Source organism: Oncorhynchus gorbuscha, linkage group LG22 (genome assembly GCF_021184085.1).
Source record: "Oncorhynchus gorbuscha isolate QuinsamMale2020 ecotype Even-year linkage group LG22, OgorEven_v1.0, whole genome shotgun sequence".
Taxonomy (NCBI): Eukaryota; Metazoa; Chordata; class Actinopteri; order Salmoniformes; family Salmonidae; genus Oncorhynchus; species Oncorhynchus gorbuscha.
The window spans coordinates 12,514,440-12,533,070 of record NC_060194.1 but is presented as its reverse complement, the minus strand read 5'-3'; the positions used below and the strand labels follow the sequence as shown (position 1 = coordinate 12,533,070).

The 18,631-nt window shown below is 43.7% G+C and overlaps 1 protein-coding gene across 1 annotated transcript in view; it reads left to right on the top strand.

Moving 5' to 3' along the window:
* Nucleotides 1-18,246, top strand: part of LOC124010165 (phospholipid phosphatase-related protein type 4-like) — a 33,461-nt gene extending 15,215 nt beyond the window's left edge. The window contains exons 3-7 of the mRNA XM_046322549.1: nt 5,168-5,297; nt 5,476-5,674; nt 7,172-7,229; nt 8,335-8,508; nt 10,166-18,246. Coding sequence (XP_046178505.1) covers nt 5,168-5,297; nt 5,476-5,674; nt 7,172-7,229; nt 8,335-8,508; nt 10,166-11,791 — 2,187 coding nt within the window. The 3' untranslated portion in view covers nt 11,792-18,246. The remainder of the gene's footprint in view (nt 1-5,167; nt 5,298-5,475; nt 5,675-7,171; nt 7,230-8,334; nt 8,509-10,165) is intronic.
* The last annotated feature ends 385 nt before the right edge of the window (nt 18,247-18,631 follow it).

Sequence of the window (18,631 nt, the reverse complement as noted above, 5' to 3'; positions counted from 1 at the left end):
GGTTACAATAAAGCATAGCCATGACAAGGCCAAATATTGTTATAGCTGAAATTCACCTGCTAAAACCATTTACGTACAGTGTTTCCCCATTTACAGCTTTCCACTGAAGGGTTTTCTTTAGTTTTTTTAATACGTGCATGACTTGGTCTCGAGGTGGATGCACACAGAGGAATCTAAACTTGGTTTCTCTATTTAGGTTTCTTCTACTTGAGCTACATGACTACATTTATCGGACAATGTTACTAGCTTTGCAGTCCAAAATGAATATGGTTCAGATACTAAGCTGTGACTTGTACTGTTGTTATGTTTTTAAAGAAGTAGGTCACTATACATCTTTAGTGTTATACACAAAAACTACAAGACGGCCATATAAGCATACAAAAAATATTTTCAGTATGATGGTTAATGAGTCCGCCTCTAGCAACATGGGCTATGATGGTTAATGAGTCCGCCTCTAGCAACATGGGCTATGATGGTTAATGAGTCCGCCTCTAGCAACATGGGCTATGATGGTTAATGAGTCCGCCTCTAGCAACATGGGCTATGATGGTTAATGAGTCCGCCTCTAGCAACATGGGCTATGATGGTTAATGAGTCCGCCTCAAGCAACATGGGCTATGATGGTTAATGAGTCCGCCTCTAGCAACATGGGCTATGATGGTTAATGAGTCCGCCTCTAGTAACATGGGCTATGATGGCTAATGAGTCCGCCTCTAGCAACATGGGCTATGATGGTTAATGAGTCCGCCTCTAGCAACATGGGCTATGATGGTTAATGAGTCCGCCTCTTGTAACATGGGCTATGATGGCTAATGAGTCCGCCTCTAGCAACATGGGCTATGATGGTTAATGAGTCCGCCTCAAGCAACATGGGCTATGATGGTTAATGAGTCCGCCTCTAGCAACATGGGCTATGATGGTTAATGAGTCCGCCTCTAGTAACATGGGCTATGATGGTTAATGAGTCCGCCTCTAGTAACATGGGCTATGATGGTTAATGAGTCCGCCTCTAGCAACATGGGCTATGATGGTTAATGAGTCCGCCTCTAGCAACATGGGCTATGATGGTTAATGAGTCCGCCTCTAGCAACATGGGCTATGATGGTTAATGAGTCCGCCTCTAGCAACATGGGCTATGATGGTTAATGAGTCCGCCTCTAGCAACATGGGCTATGATGGTTAATGAGTCCGCCTCTAGCAACATGGGCTATGATGGTTAATGAGTCCGCCTCTAGCAACATGGGCTATGATGGTTAATGAGTCCGCCTCTAGCAACATGGGCTATGATGGTTAATGAGTCCGCCTCTAGCAACATGGGCTATGATGGTTAATGAGTCCGCCTCTAGCAACATGGGCTATGATGGTTAATGAGTCCGCCTCTAGCAACATGGGCTATGATGGTTAATGAGTCCACCTCTAGTAACATGGGCTATGATGGTTAATGAGTCCGCCTCTAGCAACATGGGCTATGATGGTTAATGAGTCCGCCTCTAGCAACATGGGCTATGATGGCTAATGAGTCCGCCTCTAGCAACATGGGCTATGATGGTTAATGAGTCCGCCTCTAGCAACATGGGCTATGATGGCTAATGAGTCCGCCTCTAGCAACATGGGCTATGATGGCTAATGAGTCCGCCTCTAGCAACATGGGCTATGATGGCTAATGAGTCCGCCTCTAGCAACATGGGCTGTGATGGCTAATGAGTCCGCCTCTAGCAACATGGGCTGTGATGGCTAATGAGTCCGCCTCTAGCAACATGGGCTGTGATGGCTAATGAGTCCGCCTCTAGCAACATGGGCTGTGATGGCTAATGAGTCCGCCTCTAGCAACATGGGCTATGATGGCTAATGAGTCCGCCTCTAGCAACATGGGCTATGATGGCTAATGAGTCCGCCTCTAGCAACATGGGCTATGATGGTTAATGAGTCCGCCTCTAGCAACATGGGCTATGATGGTTAATGAGTCCGCCTCTAGCAACATGGGCTATGATGGTTAATGAGTCCGCCTCTAGCAACATGGGCTATGATGGTTAATGAGTCCGCCTCTAGCAACATGGGCTATGATGGTTAATGAGTCCGCCTCTAGCAACATGGGCTATGATGGTTAATGAGTCCGCCTCTAGCAACATGGGCTATGATGGTTAATGAGTCCGCCTCTAGCAACATGGGCTATGATGGTTAATGAGTCCGCCTCTAGCAACATGGGCTATGATGGTTAATGAGTCCGCCTCTAGCAACATGGGCTATGATGGTTAATGAGTCCGCCTCTAGCAACATGGGCTATGATGGTTAATGAGTCCGCCTCTAGTAACATGGGCTATGATGGTTAATGAGTCCGCCTCTAGCAACATGGGCTATGATGGCTAATGAGTCCGCCTCTAGCAACATGGGCTATGATGGTTAATGAGTCCGCCTCTAGCAACATGGGCTATGATGGCTAATGAGTCCGCCTCTAGCAACATGGGCTATGATGGCTAATGAGTCCGCCTCTAGCAACATGGGCTATGATGGCTAATGAGTCCGCCTCTAGCAACATGGGCTATGATGGCTAATGAGTCCGCCTCTAGCAACATGGGCTATGATGGCTAATGAGTCCGCCTCTAGCAACATGGGCTATGATGGCTAATGAGTCCGCCTCTAGCAACATGGGCTATGATGGTTAATGAGTCCGCCTCTAGCAACATGGGCTATGATGGCTAATGAGTCCGCCTCTAGCAACATGGGCTATGATGGTTAATGAGTCCGCCTCTAGCAACATGGGCTATGATGGCTAATGAGTCCGCCTCTAGCAACATGGGCTATGATGGTTAATGAGTCCGCCTCTAGTAACATGGGCTATGATGGTTAATGAGTCCGCCTCTAGCAACATGGGCTATGATGGCTAATGAGTCCGCCTCTAGCAACATGGGCTATGATGGCTAATGAGTCCGCCTCTAGCAACATGGGCTATGATGGCTAATGAGTCCGCCTCTAGCAACATGGGCTATGATGGTTAATGAGTCCGCCTCTAGCAACATGGGCTATGATGGCTAATGAGTCCGCCTCTAGCAACATGGGCTATGATGGCTAATGAGTCCGCCTCTAGCAACATGGGCTATGATGGCTAATGAGTCCGCCTCTAGCAACATGGGCTATGATGGTTAATGAGTCCGCCTCTAGCAACATGGGCTATGATGGCTAATGAGTCCGCCTCTAGCAACATGGGCTATGATGGCTAATGAGTCCGCCTCTAGCAACATGGGCTATGATGGCTAATGAGTCCGCCTCTAGCAACATGGGCTATGATGGTTAATGAGTCCGCCTCTAGCAACATGGGCTATGATGGTTAATGAGTCCGCCTCTAGCAACATGGGCTATGATGGCTAATGAGTCCGCCTCTAGTAACATGGGCTATGATGGCTAATGAGTCCGCCTCTAGCAACATGGGCTATGATGGTTAATGAGTCCGCCTCTAGCAACATGGGCTATGATGGTTAATGAGTCCGCCTCTAGCAACATGGGCTATGATGGTTAATGAGTCCGCCTCTAGCAACATGGGCTATGATGGTTAATGAGTCCGCCTCTAGCAACATGGGCTATGATGGCTAATGAGTCTGCCTCTAGCAACATGGGCTATGATGGTTAATGCAACTCCCCATCTCCCTCCTTGAGTCATTAACTTCATATTATCCCCCTTGATTGAGATAAATCATATATAGATTCTATAACATCAATATTCTGTAGCAGGAGATTATTGATGGGCTTTTTTTATTTTTATATTATTTATATATCCTGCCTATTTAATTTGTTCCCACTCGCTGATCCTCTCATCATTAAAGTAAATGCAGGCAATTATGTATTTAATGTTATGTTCCTCCTACTGTGCCGAACGCACACTTTACATTATACAGTATAGGCTATACTGTAGTAATTGCTCCTAGAATGAACATGTGTTCATTATTATTATTATTTGTTTTGAATAATGTTTGTAGGGGCTTTAATATTGCAAATAGATTGTGGCTTCAATCATTGTACAGTAATTGTCTGCATTCTTTCCAATCCCCCATATATATATATATATTTATTTTTTTAAACAAATATAAATATTATTTTAAATATGTACAGTGCATTCAGAAAGTGCTCAGATCTCTACACTTTTTTTCAACATTTTATTTTTGGGAAACGATTACTGTGATTCATCCTATACTGTTCCGAACATCATTACCTCTTAGCAACAGATGTGGGATACATACACACACTCTCCCCACCCTTCCCCCACAAACAACCACAAGCTCAGATGTTCAACAGTTGTTCCATCCCCGAGCCCAACTCAAGAGAAGACTTGACGTGCGAATGCATATACAGTTGCAGCTGTTTGAGAAGGCATGCAAAATTGAGCAAGAATGGGGAGGTTTTCAAGTCCTAGCTGAAGGAGCTCAGATACACCCCTTTCCCCTGAAACACATGCACGCTGGTCTCCTGTTGTGACCATTTTCCCAAGCATCTCTGAGCATCTCACATTATGTATGTGTTCATACATAATTGAAGTTATCCCATGGAGTTTTCTCCATGTCGATGTTTTCCTCTTTCTCATACAGTCTGTCATTGTATGGTGTTTCCCACCTGTTCTCATGGAGTAGATATATTTCCCCCCGCTGCTTCGATGGTTCAACCCAGATGTACAGTGTTTCCCCAACAGGGTCATTTGTTTCTCACCCCGCAGGTGAGATAGTACGTGCCAGCTGTCGTGGGGAGTTTCCCACGCGGGTCCTGTGGTTTGTCCCAGCTGTGTTCCTGTGTAGTAACCAATCTCTACCTTAGCATGGCACTGGGAACCGTGGGAGGTGTCAGACTGTAGTAGCTGCCTCTTAGGCAGCCAGTTAGTGTAGCTGCCTCAGAGGCATGTAGTTATTTTAGCTGCCTCAGGTGGTGGAGCAGCCCTGCATTCACTTTAGCCATCTCTCCTTCACTAACAGATGCTGCTATCCACTGAGATTATGAATACATTATCTGTCAGTGTGGGCGTCATTACCTAATACATTTCTAGTCAATTCAGGAGCAATCCTATGAATAAATTATTTGGTCCAATTATTCAACATACAGAAACTGAACTAGGATGGACCCCAAACCTGTTCTGTGTTAATTAAACCCTCCCTCTGTCTGTCCTTTCTGTCGAATCTCTTCTTAGATAATGATAGGAGAAGGTATCCTGTATTGCTGTCTGTCTAGGAGAAAGACTGGGGTCAAAACAGAGGCCAATATCAATGCAGCCGGCTGCAATTTCAACTCGTACATACGGCGTGCTGTTCGGTTTGTTGGTAAGTTTAGGCATTTTCTCAATCGCGACGTCTTGAAAACATAATGGCGTATCTAACTTCACAACACTGACACAGCTGTGTAGTGAACACCCACGTTTGTCTGCATAGTGTTTTGTCTTGATTAGCTGAGTAATACCTCCCTTGCTCTCCCACTTTCTGCCCCCCATCACTCTACCAGGGGTCCACGTATTTGGACTGTGCCTCACGGCTCTCATCACTGATGTCATCCAGCTGTCGACGGGCTACCACGCCCCATACTTCCTGACAGTGTGTAAACCCAATTACACCACGCTCAACTTGACCTGTGACGACAGCTCCTTCATCACAGAGGACTTCTGTTCTGGAGGAGCAGACCCAGCCATCATCAACGCTGGCAGGTCAGAGTGCTGATCTAGGATCATGTTTGCCATTTAGATCATAAATGAAGATTAGGACTGGTGGAGGGGAACATTATCCTAGATTTGAAGGGGAAAAGTAGGAGAAACTTCACCCTGGAGTTTGTAAACACAGGCACTGAAATTGTGCTCTGCAAGTGGCACGCAACGTCGTCTATAGTGGGCCGCCACAGATGGTCATTAAGCATATCTCTCCAATGTAGTATATGCAGAAGTTTCACACATTATTACAGCGAACACCTTTCCCCGCCAGTAAACCAACAACATGCCTACTGTACATCTAGCTGTTGTTCATATCCTCTACATTGGAAAGCTATGTTACGAAATGCTCATTTGCAATGTTAAGAATAGCGCTAGCTTGCTAAACAACACCCACACTAGCCTCTACCTCAGGAGTGACTCACCGCCAGTCTCAGAGACATTAGTTTGTTAAAGGCACTTAAAGGAAATAATCACCCATTTTAAATGTTATATCGGCCTGCTTGAACGGCAATACATGTAGCTCAGATACACATGAAAACATGAACTGACCCTGGGAATTGATAGAACATCGCTCAGAGAAGCACAAATACAATATAACATAAAAAATGGGTGAATCTTCTTTATTTTAATGTCTCCACTCTCCACCAAGTTGCTGGCTTAACTTAATAAATACTGTGTCTGACTCACTGTACAATGTAGCTGTCCTAGCTACGGTCTGCCGGTACAGAAATAAGAAGAGAGCAAGGAGAACCGGAGATGCTGTTCCTACAGCCCACTCGGTTCATCCCGGTGCACTTATGAAACAGGGAATGTGTGGCAGATCTGCCTGAACCCACACACAGACCATGCAACTGAGTATTTCACAGCTATCATTTTCAGCTCTTACCAAGGCTGTCAGTTTCTGTTTACTCAATATGCGGAATCTGTACTGTGTGTATTCTGTTCTGTCCAGCCTCTCAGGAAGGGAAGTAGGCCTGTGCACATCTGCACGGAGATAGGCCCCTTTGTAATCCATGTTAGAAGGTCCCTCAGTTGTCAGATTAAACATGGTTGATTTTCTTAGGATTAGCATATGTTTTAAGTCCTTTGAGGGTGCTGTTTTTGTATTGTATAAATGATGTAGGCTATGGAATACTTTAATAGGCAAGTGAGTCTGGAGGAGGACCATAGATGAATGACGGCTACAGCACAGTAGGTATGTGCTGCTCCTGAAGTCTGATTGTCCGTCATTTTTAATAAAGTGAATTAACAGCTGTTTGTTGACTTTATTCCTCGGTGGCAAGCTAGTGCAGGCTAGGGATGTGACAATAACTCGCAATGCTTATGCTCAAACTGCTCAAAATATGGTCAGGGATTTGTGGGGCAAATATAACCAACTCATTGCTGTGGCAAATCGATCACGGGTTGCGCCCTTCACGGTGGATCTCCCTTCAGTCCGTCTCACCGTCTCTCAAGCGGAAGATAAAAAATGACCGTCTCCCTCTCCTGTCGTTCCAGGAAGTCCTTTCCCTCGCAGCATGCCACTCTGGCCGCCTTCGCTGCTGTCTACGTCTCTGTAAGTAATCCAGCTACATGCACACACACACACACACACACACACACACACACACACACACACACACACACACACACACACACACACACACACACACACACACACACACACACACACACACACACACACACACACACACACACACACACACACACACACACACACACACACACACACACACACACACATCCTTCTCCTCAGCCTACTGCCACACAGCAGTCTAGTCTAACTGGTCCTCATCCACTGGATGATGACCATGTGTCTTACTCTACAAATGTTTTCCATGTTACTCTATTTCGGTTTGGACAGTCTCTGATAAGGTCCACAAAAACATACATATTCCTTGGAATGGTTGAATTGGAACGCAGTCGTAATGCAAATCAAGTTTCGACAAGGCACCTCTGCTAACAATTAAACAGCTATTTTATAGTGTATTGATTTCAGTCCTCTCTACAAACAAGAACAATTTGTCGAATCCATAATGCAACTGGATATATGGTAAATAGATAACTGTAGATAACTGTATAGACAATAGCTGAATTATTAGCTGTACGGCATCCATAGTAGGAACTCGCCAGTTGTCAGACAAAACTCCCTGGCTGTGGCCGAAATCTGTCTTGCCTACTACTTACTAAAACGGCATACTACATACTACATACTCATACTACATACTATTTAGAACATACTGTTTGGTAAAACTGAATGCAGTATGCAACATATAACAGCATACTATATAATACATCTATACTGTGAAGGCATCATCGAATGTGCAATCGCGCTTGTTACTGGTCATTCATTCATTTTTGTAGAGCAAGTCCCATATTCTGATTATCAGCTGTTGTCAATCGCACGTGGATCTGAAAAGACGATCCTCTTCCTCTATAGTGTGCAGACAATTCTACTAGATAATGAACCGAAATGAGTATGACATCCTGGCATTTAAATGCATATACTTTAAAAGTTTATCTTTTCGCATACCCAAAATGCCTACTATTTAGAATGTAAGTATGGTGAGTTTTCCGACAAAACTTCCACAGTTGCCAGTTGGCGACTTCCTAATATGGATGCCTGAGTAATGGCACACTGAGTCTCCTCTCTCCTCCAGATGTACTTCAACGCTACACTGACGGACTCCTCCAAGCTGCTGAAGCCCCTGCTGGTCTTCACCTTCATTATGGGTGGCATCATCTGTGGCCTGACCCGCATCATCCAGTTCAAGAACCACGCCATCGACGTCTACTGTGGCTTCCTCATCGGAGGCGGGATCGCCGTCTACCTGGTGAGATGCTCTAGTAGATCTCTAGTTGATCACTGATCTTCTAGGTCTTGGTCCGGGGAGACTAACTGGTGACACTCGACGACTGTAGATCTGGGTCTGCGTATGGAAGAGAACCATATCCCCTATAAAGTGCACTACTTTTTCTGGACAAAAGAAGTGCACTATATAGGGAATAATGTGTCATTTCGGACACTCCAGGCTCTTTAGTCTTGGTCCTGGAGACCGACAAGAGGTGCAGGTTTTTGTTCCAGTCCATGTTGTAACACACCTCATTCACCTTGTAAATGAAATAACATGCCAAATTGATTTAGTTGAATTAGGTGTGTAAGTATCATGATGGAACAAAAGCCTGCATACCCGGTGGGTCGACCTGGACCAGGATTGAAGAACACTGATCTGAAGATTCATCTCATTGAATCCATTCTTTCTAATACTAGAGCACACCTCTGATATAGCTAGCCTCTCATCCCCTTCTGGCATTTTAGAAAAAATAAGGTGCTATCTAGAACCTAAAACAGGTCTTCGACTGTTCCTCATAGGAGAAACCTTTGAAGAACTATTTTAGGTTCCAGGTTTTGTTTCCAGGTAGAACCCTTTTGTCTTCTATGTAGAGCTCTTTCCACTGAGGGTAATACATTGAACCCAAAAGAGTTCTAACTTGAAATAAAAAGAGTTCTACCTAGAACCAAAAGGTTCTCCTATGGGGACAGCCAAAGAACCCTTTTGGAACCATTTTTTTTCTAAGAGTGGAGCCTCTAGGAAAAGGTGCAACTGTCTGTCTGTCGATTGATGGATGTAATGAATAGTGGCATGTTTTGCTAGCTTGTTTGTTGAGTCTGTGGTGCTTTTGTAAATGGGGTTCCAGAAATCCAATTACCGGCATGCTGAACAGAGCAGGATGCACTAGTTTTGAGCAATATGATTCATGCTGTTGTATGAGGGTGTCAATGTTTCAACATTATTCAAATACGGTTGGCTATAATTAGGCTACATGGTAATGGTTATGTCACCAAAATGAAATGTGCATTGAATTAGCTTAATGTGCAGCATCAGAAATACATAACATGATTACGATTGGTAAAGATACTGTACAATACTGTGCATTTGCTCAAATCCTTTTCAGCAATATGCGGCAAAATATTGGATTTTCATGGTACTGGATCATGGACATGTATAAATAACAGACATGCACATCCCACAAACATTCATGTCACACCACCTACACCCACCCACACAATATCCTCACATTGAGGAATATTAGATCAGAAGTGCTTGAGGCTATGATGTGGCTATGATCGTGCCACTGACAATTTACCACAACAGTAATACAGTTGGCTGCTGCATTATCTATGACTCAGTGACTAAGACATGTCACATGACCAGTGACACACCAAATCCACTGACACAATCGTGCAGACCTCATGTTGAACGAATGGCTCTTTGCCCTTGCTTGGTTTTTTTTTAATGTCTTTTTGTCTTAGATATGTTCACTGAATGATGCTTGATTGTGTACTAATGTCTGTCTACAGACGCCTAAGACTATTTTAGACAGTTATAGGTAGATACAGATATATTAGGTATAGATAGGTAGGTAGAGGTAGCTCAGGATGGTAGTTCAACCTATAAAGAATGCTGTCATGGTCTGTCCTCCCTTCAGGGTCTGTATGCAGTGGGTAACTTCCAGCCTACTCGGGACACGTCCAGACAGCAGCCCCAGCCTCCCCCGCTCCGCGAGCCCCCCAGGAGCAACACCGTGCCCAACGTCAGCCAGAGCGCAGGGCGCCACCTGCAGCCCAACAGCCTCAACAGCATGAACAGCCTGAACAGCATCAGCACCACCGATAGCCTCACCGCCGCCCGTCCCGCGACCCTCCTGACCCGGGTCCCCTCCTGCCGCGAGTCCAGCTCCCTGAACAACCTGAAGAGGGCCAGTGCTGATGTGGAGTGCATCACCTCGTCAAGCACGCTGTGTAAACAGGACAGCCTGGTGACCTTTAACAGTAGCACGTTACCCAGGTCGCACGGCGGCTCGCTCCCCGAAGAGCACCGGGTCCCACGCCGCCACGCGAGCATCCACGCCTCCATGGACTCCACGCGCTCCAAGCAGCTGCTGTCGCAGTGGAAGAGCAAGAACGAGAACCGCAAGTTCTCACTGCAGGTGATGGACAGTGGGGTGGTGGTGGGTCGCCACCATTCAACATCCTCCTCCTCGCCCCAGAGGACCATGGAGCTGAGGTGCAGCTCTGAGCCGTCCGCCATGGGCCTGGAGGCGGAGCTCCGTGCTCAGGGCCACATCCCCGCCCAGTACATGAAGCTAGCAGCTAGCATCATGCCGCTGTCCAACCACCTCCCCCACAATGGGGGCAGCAGCGGCCTGGCCGCGGGGGCCCGCGTCTCCATCCAGTCCCGGCCAGGCTCCTCCCAGCTGGTCCACATCCCAGAGGAGACCCAGGAGCACAACAGCAGCACCTCCACCAGGGAGGATGAGGATGACGAGGACAGAGAGGATAGCTATGTCGGCGGTGGGATCCCTGGCGGCGGAGGCTCGGCGCGCTCCAAGTGGCTGAAAGTGGCCAAAGAGGGCGCCCTGTGCAGGACTAACAGCCTAACTAACCAGCCGCGCATCATGCAGGTCATCACCGTGTCCAAGCAGCAGGGTCTGCTCCAGCACGGCAGCCCCAAGAGCTCTGAGGACGGTAGTGTGGTCAGCTGCACAGGCTCCATCCATTACAAGGCCCTGACGGACCAGGAGCCCGGCCAGGGCATCGTAAGGGTGGAGGCCCACCCGGAAAACAAGCCTGTGATCAAGCCTCCGGACGGCAGTGGCTCCTGGAGGTGGAAGCCGCAGGAGCAACGGGGTAGCATCCGCCAGTCCTTTGAGCTCAACGACCTCAACCGCGACTCGGAGAGCTGCGACTCACTCAAGGACGGCTACGGCTCCATCGACGGGAGGATGAGTCAGACGGGTACGGACACTGGCAGCGAGCGTGGCGGTGGGGGAGGAGGTCACCCCTACGTGCACCACCCACACTACCACCACCACCACCACCACCCCCACCAGGGCATCACCACCATCCGTGTGACCCCTGTGGAGGGACTAAGTGGAGAGGGCAGCGAGGCCGCCTCCGAGACCCTTTCCATTGCCTCCAGTCGGGAGTCCACCCTGCGGAGGAAGGGCAAAATCATCCTGCTCCCGGATAGAGGTCCAAGTCCGGACAACTCCAGGAACTATTTCAAAGGGGCCTCCCCCCACACCGCCCCCCACCCTGGGTCTGGCATATAGGGAGTGAACAGCTGCACAGTCAGCACTTATTCTTACCATTCCCCCTTACTGCCCATGTGGTGGTCCTATCTGCCCCCCCCCCCCATGAGTGGCCTTCTACACTGGATCTAGTCTGGATCCCACAACAAGACCAATGAGAACATTCAGCTCATAAACGGCTGTATATTATCAAACCCGTCATGGATTCAGTGGAGTTTGCTGGGCTGGATAAATTGTCCAATGGTCATATAGTTCATTAGAGCTATCTTAGTGTGTCTGGTCCAGGAAGGCCACTGTACAGTACATAGGGGTTTCTCCATTACTCAATAATCTGATCATTCTTCATTTTTCGCAGTTGTTTTACTGTTAGACCTTGTTTGATAGGACCGGGGCTACCTTTATTGGTGTGTGTTCTTTGAGAAAATGAAACTATAGCAGGCACAATAATTCCTTTAAGAATGCAGGAGACGCTGGATAATCGCCACAAGGTCATTTTGCGCACACTTTTCAAGCCTCCTTTCATTACATTAACTTTGATCCATTTGAGAAGCACAACTTCTTAACTCTTTTTATATAGTGGCTATAGTGGTTTGAACTAGGAATTTGATACTATTTTGTTATCACCCGGCAAGAGCCTTCGATGGCAATAAACCGTGCAAGTTGTTTATTAAGGGTGCGTTCGGAAATTCTCTCCGGAGTGCCAGAGGGTTGTCAGATTGTCTGTTTGTACATTCAGAGCGTTTCACTCTCGGAGCGCTCAGGGCGCACACTGGACGCTCTGGCCGAGGAGTAGAGTTGACAGTCAACGGCAGTCAATCACCCAACCTAACTGGCTAAAGTTAGCTAGCTCGCTAGCTACTTCCAGACATGAATGAGAGAACAGCTCAGTCTGACCATTTTACTCACCCTAGCAGAGCTGGTTAGGCTGTTTATGTTATCCAGAGCGTTGGTGACTGTAACTGTGCTGCTGCCAACAATTTACTAATGCTTTTTTTTGCCTATGTTTACTGATACTGGCCATTTTCAACAGCTGTTGAGCGTTCGTACATTCATCAGTTATTCTGCTCTCTGGCACACTCAGACGAGAGTGCTCTGAAATCTGAGTAGATAGCCAGAGTGAATTTTATGAACACACCCAAAGTTGATAGACATGATGTTTTGTAGGCTTTTTCCATTGACGATCTGTTCTCTTTCTCAGCATATTAATATCCCTGTGTAATGTGACTGTCATAGTGTGTTGCACTGCATAGCAACTGCATAGTAAATGCATAGCAACTCTAGAGGTGCTTTTCATAATACAACTTTCATACATATAGTACTCTGACAATTGTGAAAATAAATGTTTCTATTTTTTTGCTATGTACTGTACATATTTATAGTACTCTGATTGTGCTGCCAGCAATATTCACATGTCCTCATTTGCTTTTTGCTAATTATTGATAGTCTATTTTACCAGAGATGTGTTTATTCAAGTTGTTGTTTTTGGAACTTTAGCAGGATATGCATTGATTTGGCAGATGATTTATAAAAGAGCGATGTTTTGAGAAATCACCAAATGTTATCACCGGGGTTAGAAATCCCAGTAACTCTCCCAAAATCCCCAGGTGTTTCAGAAGTCGTGAGTGAATTTCCTCCAGACGCTGGGATTCTTACAACCGGGATTTCTGGAAACCAGTATGTCATGCTTCTTTTTTTTTTTAGCTCACAGTGGTATACGGTGGCAAATACTGTATATTAATAGACGAACAGGGGCAGTGGATACAGTGTGTAAGATAATTGATTAGTAGGGGCAGTGGGTTAACTATGTAAGATAATTGATTAGTAGGGGCAGTGGGTTAACTATGTAAGATAATTGAATAGTAGGGGCAGTGGGTTAACTATGTAAGATAATTGAATAGTAGGGGCAGTGGGTTAACTATGTAAGATAATTGATTAGTAGGGGCAGTGGGTTAACTATGTAAGATAATTGAATAGTAGGGGCAGTGGGTTAACTATGTAAGATAATTGAATAGTAGGGGCAGTGGGTTAACTATGTAAGATAATTGAATAGTAGGGGCAGTGGGTTAACTATGTAAGATAATTGAATAGTAGGGGCAGTGGGTTAACTATGTAAGATAATTGAATAGTAGGGGCAGTGGGTTAACTATGTAAGATAATTGAATAGTAGGGGCAGTGGGTTAACTATGTAAGATAATTGAATAGTAGGGGCAGTGGGTTAACTATGTAAGATAATTGAATAGTAGGGGCAGTGGGTTAACTATGTAAGATAATTGAATAGTAGGGGCAGTGGGTTAACTATGTAAGATAATTGCTTACTAGGAGCCTTAATTTAAAAAAAACATTTCTTAAAGATGGGAATTTCAAGAAGGTCTTTGTGTCCTTTGTTGCCTTTTAAAATAAGTATACTAATAAGTATTTGTGGGTTTTGATAAACATTTTGATAAAGTACCCTTTTTCCTATCAGCTCATATATCCAACTAAAATCTATAACTGCTGTACATGTTGTGAATGCTACTCACTTTGCGCTCAATTCATTTTCAAGTAAATGTATCTATTGATGAGTGCCATAGAAAGGAAACCACTCTCGGGAGAGGCTTCTCTTCCCAACCCATTGCTATGCGCACACAAATTGGTCTAATTATCCGGTTGATTTTCCAGATTGGACAATGTGACAGCCAAGCCTGTGCTGTGGACTTTGGTTGTACTGTTAGATTAAATGAAATCATACATTAGTCTCCCTTGGGCTATAATGTACAGTGTACGAGTCATGACTGAAGCCCTGTTTATACCTAGTTCTAACATGCGTCCTTTCTTGATCTTGTTCACATTCTGACTGTGCATTGTGATTGGATTGTGATCATATCTTTCAGCCCACATCCGGAGGTAGTCAGGTACACATAGGTAGTCAGGCACACAAGTATAGACAGATGTGGACAGTTCAACAATTTTAAATCATCGTTATCTCGCCCTTTAAAATCATTGACAGATGGCACCATTGATTTATGTCAATATGTGTCTTAAAATAAATAAATATTATTTTGAAAGAATAGCAGTCAAATAATTTACATACAGGGAGGAACCAGGAAATCTGGAAATCAATGCAGACACAGTGGACGGATTAGGCTTTTCACATCGGATATTTTTCAGAGGTGATCTGATTTGTCAAAAGACCAATTTGTGAAACAAAGATCAGAACTGGGCTACCTGTGTAAATGCAGCCTATGAGACATTTTAATACCACATTAGATACATTTCTGAAAATGTGGGCACAATCAGAGTGTGGGCAAGATCAGCACAAAGAACGCATGTTAGCGCCAGGTATAAACAAGTCTTGAGAGACGAGGTTGTGTAATGCCAATACCATCCCTCTCCCTCCCACAAGAGGAATAGTAAACAAGTGAGTCATAATCGGTCAAAAGCAAGTTTATTATAGTAAACTAAAACTGAAACTAAAACTAATCATGAAAAAACAATTTAGTAAAACAAAATTATTAACAAACCTGTTTGAAAAACTAAAACTATACTGAAACTATTATCTTTGACTCCAAAACTAACTAAAATAAAGTGTAATGAATTATGTCCAGTTTTATATTTTTTATTTTTTTACAAACAAATGTTTGTTAAATGCGGTTTTCAAGCTTTTGAATCTGGTGGGTAAATGCGTCCAGGAGATGGCGACGTTTCAAATAGGCCTAGTTTGTGAATCGCTACAGAGAGGAAGAGGCGAAGCGAGAGGCTTGACTCTACCCCAAAATCTGCCCATGCGGAGAAAAAAACAGGCAGAAGCAGAGGAAGTGGGGATTTCTTTGTATGCAGCTGTCAAATTTGGTCAAAACACATTTGAATTGCTAATTTGCTGTGTGAGGCGTATTTGATCGAATAGCCGTAATGTTTAAGTGGACTCACGTGGAATTCCGACAACTTGGAGAAAAACAATTTTGCAGTGATGAAAAAAGTACCCAGTAGTCATACTTGAGTAAAAGTAAAGATACCTTAATAGAAAATGACTCACATAAAAGTGAAATGGTGGTGGATCTTTGATGTAATGGGGCTATTTTGCTTTCACTGGTCCTGCGACTCTTGTTAAGGTCAACGGCATCATGGCATCATTTAGCCAAAAGCCTGGTTGTCTCTGCCTGGATGCTGAAACTTGGCCACAAGTGGATCTTCTAGCAAGACAATTACCCCAAGCACACATCAAAATCCAGAAAGAAGCAGTCCATAAGCACAGACAAAATATCAAGGATCTGGAAGGATTCTGTATGGAGGAGTGGTCTGAGGTCCCTCCTGATGTGTTCTCCAACTCATAAAATATTTTAGAAAAAGGATCAGAGTCATAATCTTCGAACACTATCACTAGCTATCACTAGCTATCACTAGCTAAAAATAGTCTAGGTAATTTGATTCTTCTTACATGTACAGTACTACTAAATGTAAAAAGCACTGGTGTAAACATACTCTAGAGAAAGTTTCCTATCACCATATGTTTTGCTATTCCAGATCTTTCGCTATTGCTTTTTTTACATTGAGATTGATTTAATAATTTCTAATAATTTTATTTAATAATTTAAAACTAACCTATGACCTTAAAAGTCACCTTATGTATAACTGCCTCCCAGTTGCAAGAAGACGACATCCCAAAAAACACCCCCAAAAAACTATGCAACACAAATGGCTCCAAGCCTCCCATGCATGCTGTCTGTCCCTAACACTAAAACTGAAACTAAGGGCTCTATTAAATCCATAGCGCTGAAGATCCGCTATACAGCGTGATTGACAATTTAAGGCAACGTTCCCCGCGGGCGCGGTGACTGCATTCACTGTAAACGTTGCATATGTCGGCTCAATCGGAAATTACCTTTACATTTTAATGCAGATCTTCGGCGACACTCTGGCGATACGGATTGAATCCAGCACTAAATAATATCAAAACAAAATATAAATATTTTTATACAACTCAAAACTAAATCAAAACGAATCAGGTCGGAAAACGAACTGAAACTAAGCCGAATTTCAAATAAAAATGTCAAAACGGATATAAATAAAAGTGAATATTAAAAACACAACTATTACAACCTAGATCTAAAGTACAGAAGTGAAAAAATAACGTTACTTTCACTAACACTGGTTAGTGGCACTGTAACTATCACACCTGATCTATATGTGTGTGACATGCTGCCACTGAACAAGACAATTGTTCAAGGACAAATAATCAATGATTTATATCCAGTTTGTTGTGTATTAAGGTAGAACCATTCAGCAATCTATAAATGTACGTAGGGCGTGTATAGTACGTATATTATAGTAGGCTGATACCTTTACAAAACTGTGCCAAGAGCTTACTGCACATATACAGCAGGGGTCTCAAAGCCATTTCGCCGGGGACCACGTTCTCTTTCAACAAGGTTAAATCAAGGTCCGACCGCATGAAATACGTTTGTGGTCCGTGGGCCGCCAGTTTGAGACCCCTGACATGAGTGTTATGCGTATAGAACACTATCTACTCATGAAGTAACATGAGATATCTACCACAGTATCATTTAGTTTTTTGTTTTACAGTGGTCATGATATGTCGGTCGCATTTGGATTGCCAAGATAAGGAATGTAATTCAGTTTGTTTGTGTCTGTACACAATAATATGAACGTAAGATGTATTAAATGAAGATATTGTTAAAAATGTCCGTCGATAATCACGTTTTCTTTTTTTTCTTTTTTGTGTGTTTTTCTTTTCAGTGACACTGAATTGATATTATATAAATATTCTACATATTTTTTATGTCTCAAAGGGTATATTGGAGGTGACAGCTTAAGGGGAAAATGTTTCATATTTGCCTGTATACTTTCATGATGGCTTTAAACTGTGGTCATATCTGCATGGTCATTTTGATATCTACTGTATCTAAAGGCTTATCTTTTTGTATATGACACCTTTTGAAAGTTCTGGCTGGTACCTTGATTTATACCTACTCTATTGATCAATCAATCAACCAATTGATTAACTCTGAATTATTTATATCACTGTAAATACAATATTTGTAACTTTGCCATGCAGACAATGTTGTTAGGAAAGCATATCTACAGAAATAAAATCATGTTTGGCAGAAGAAGATGTTTTGATGTTTAATAGACTGAGGATGCATTTGTACAGAGTTGAGAGCATAGAAATGGAATTTATAATAATCTAGTCATTCTATTTCTATGGTCGAACTGTCAGTTGGCTTTATTATACATCTGCAAACGTTGGCCAGTGCACATTCAGAACAGATGTGGTGATTGGCAGATAGCTTTGTGGCTAGCGAAACAGAAGCCTCAGTCAGAAGTCGTTCTTATTTAGAGGGTCGAATTCCAATCATTGTGTATAATGATACCACCAGACATACTCTGTATTCCACATTCTAAATACACTCTGTATTTCACTATTCTATGGAGTTGACTATGTCTAAATATTGAAATAAATGTTTGATTATCAAACTAGATTGTTTGTTGATGGTGATATCTTTTTCTGTCTCATCTGTGTCACGAAGACGCATAGTGATGTCATCTTTGTATTGCATGTATACATTGTGATGTAATGGTATGTAATTTCCCTGTGTCACAGAATCATATGTTGATGTAGTTCTTTGGTAGGGGTAGAAGTAGACCGTGATGTCCTTTTATCTGTGTCACATACTGTATGCTCATAGTGATGTCATTTCCCTGTGTCACAGAGGCACGCAGTGATGTTATTTCACTGTGGCACAATGGCATATTGTGATGTCAATTCAGTATCACAGACTTACAGTTGAAGTCGGAAGTTTACATACACCTTAGCCAAATACATTTAAACTTTTCACAATTCCTGACATTTATTCCTAATAAAAA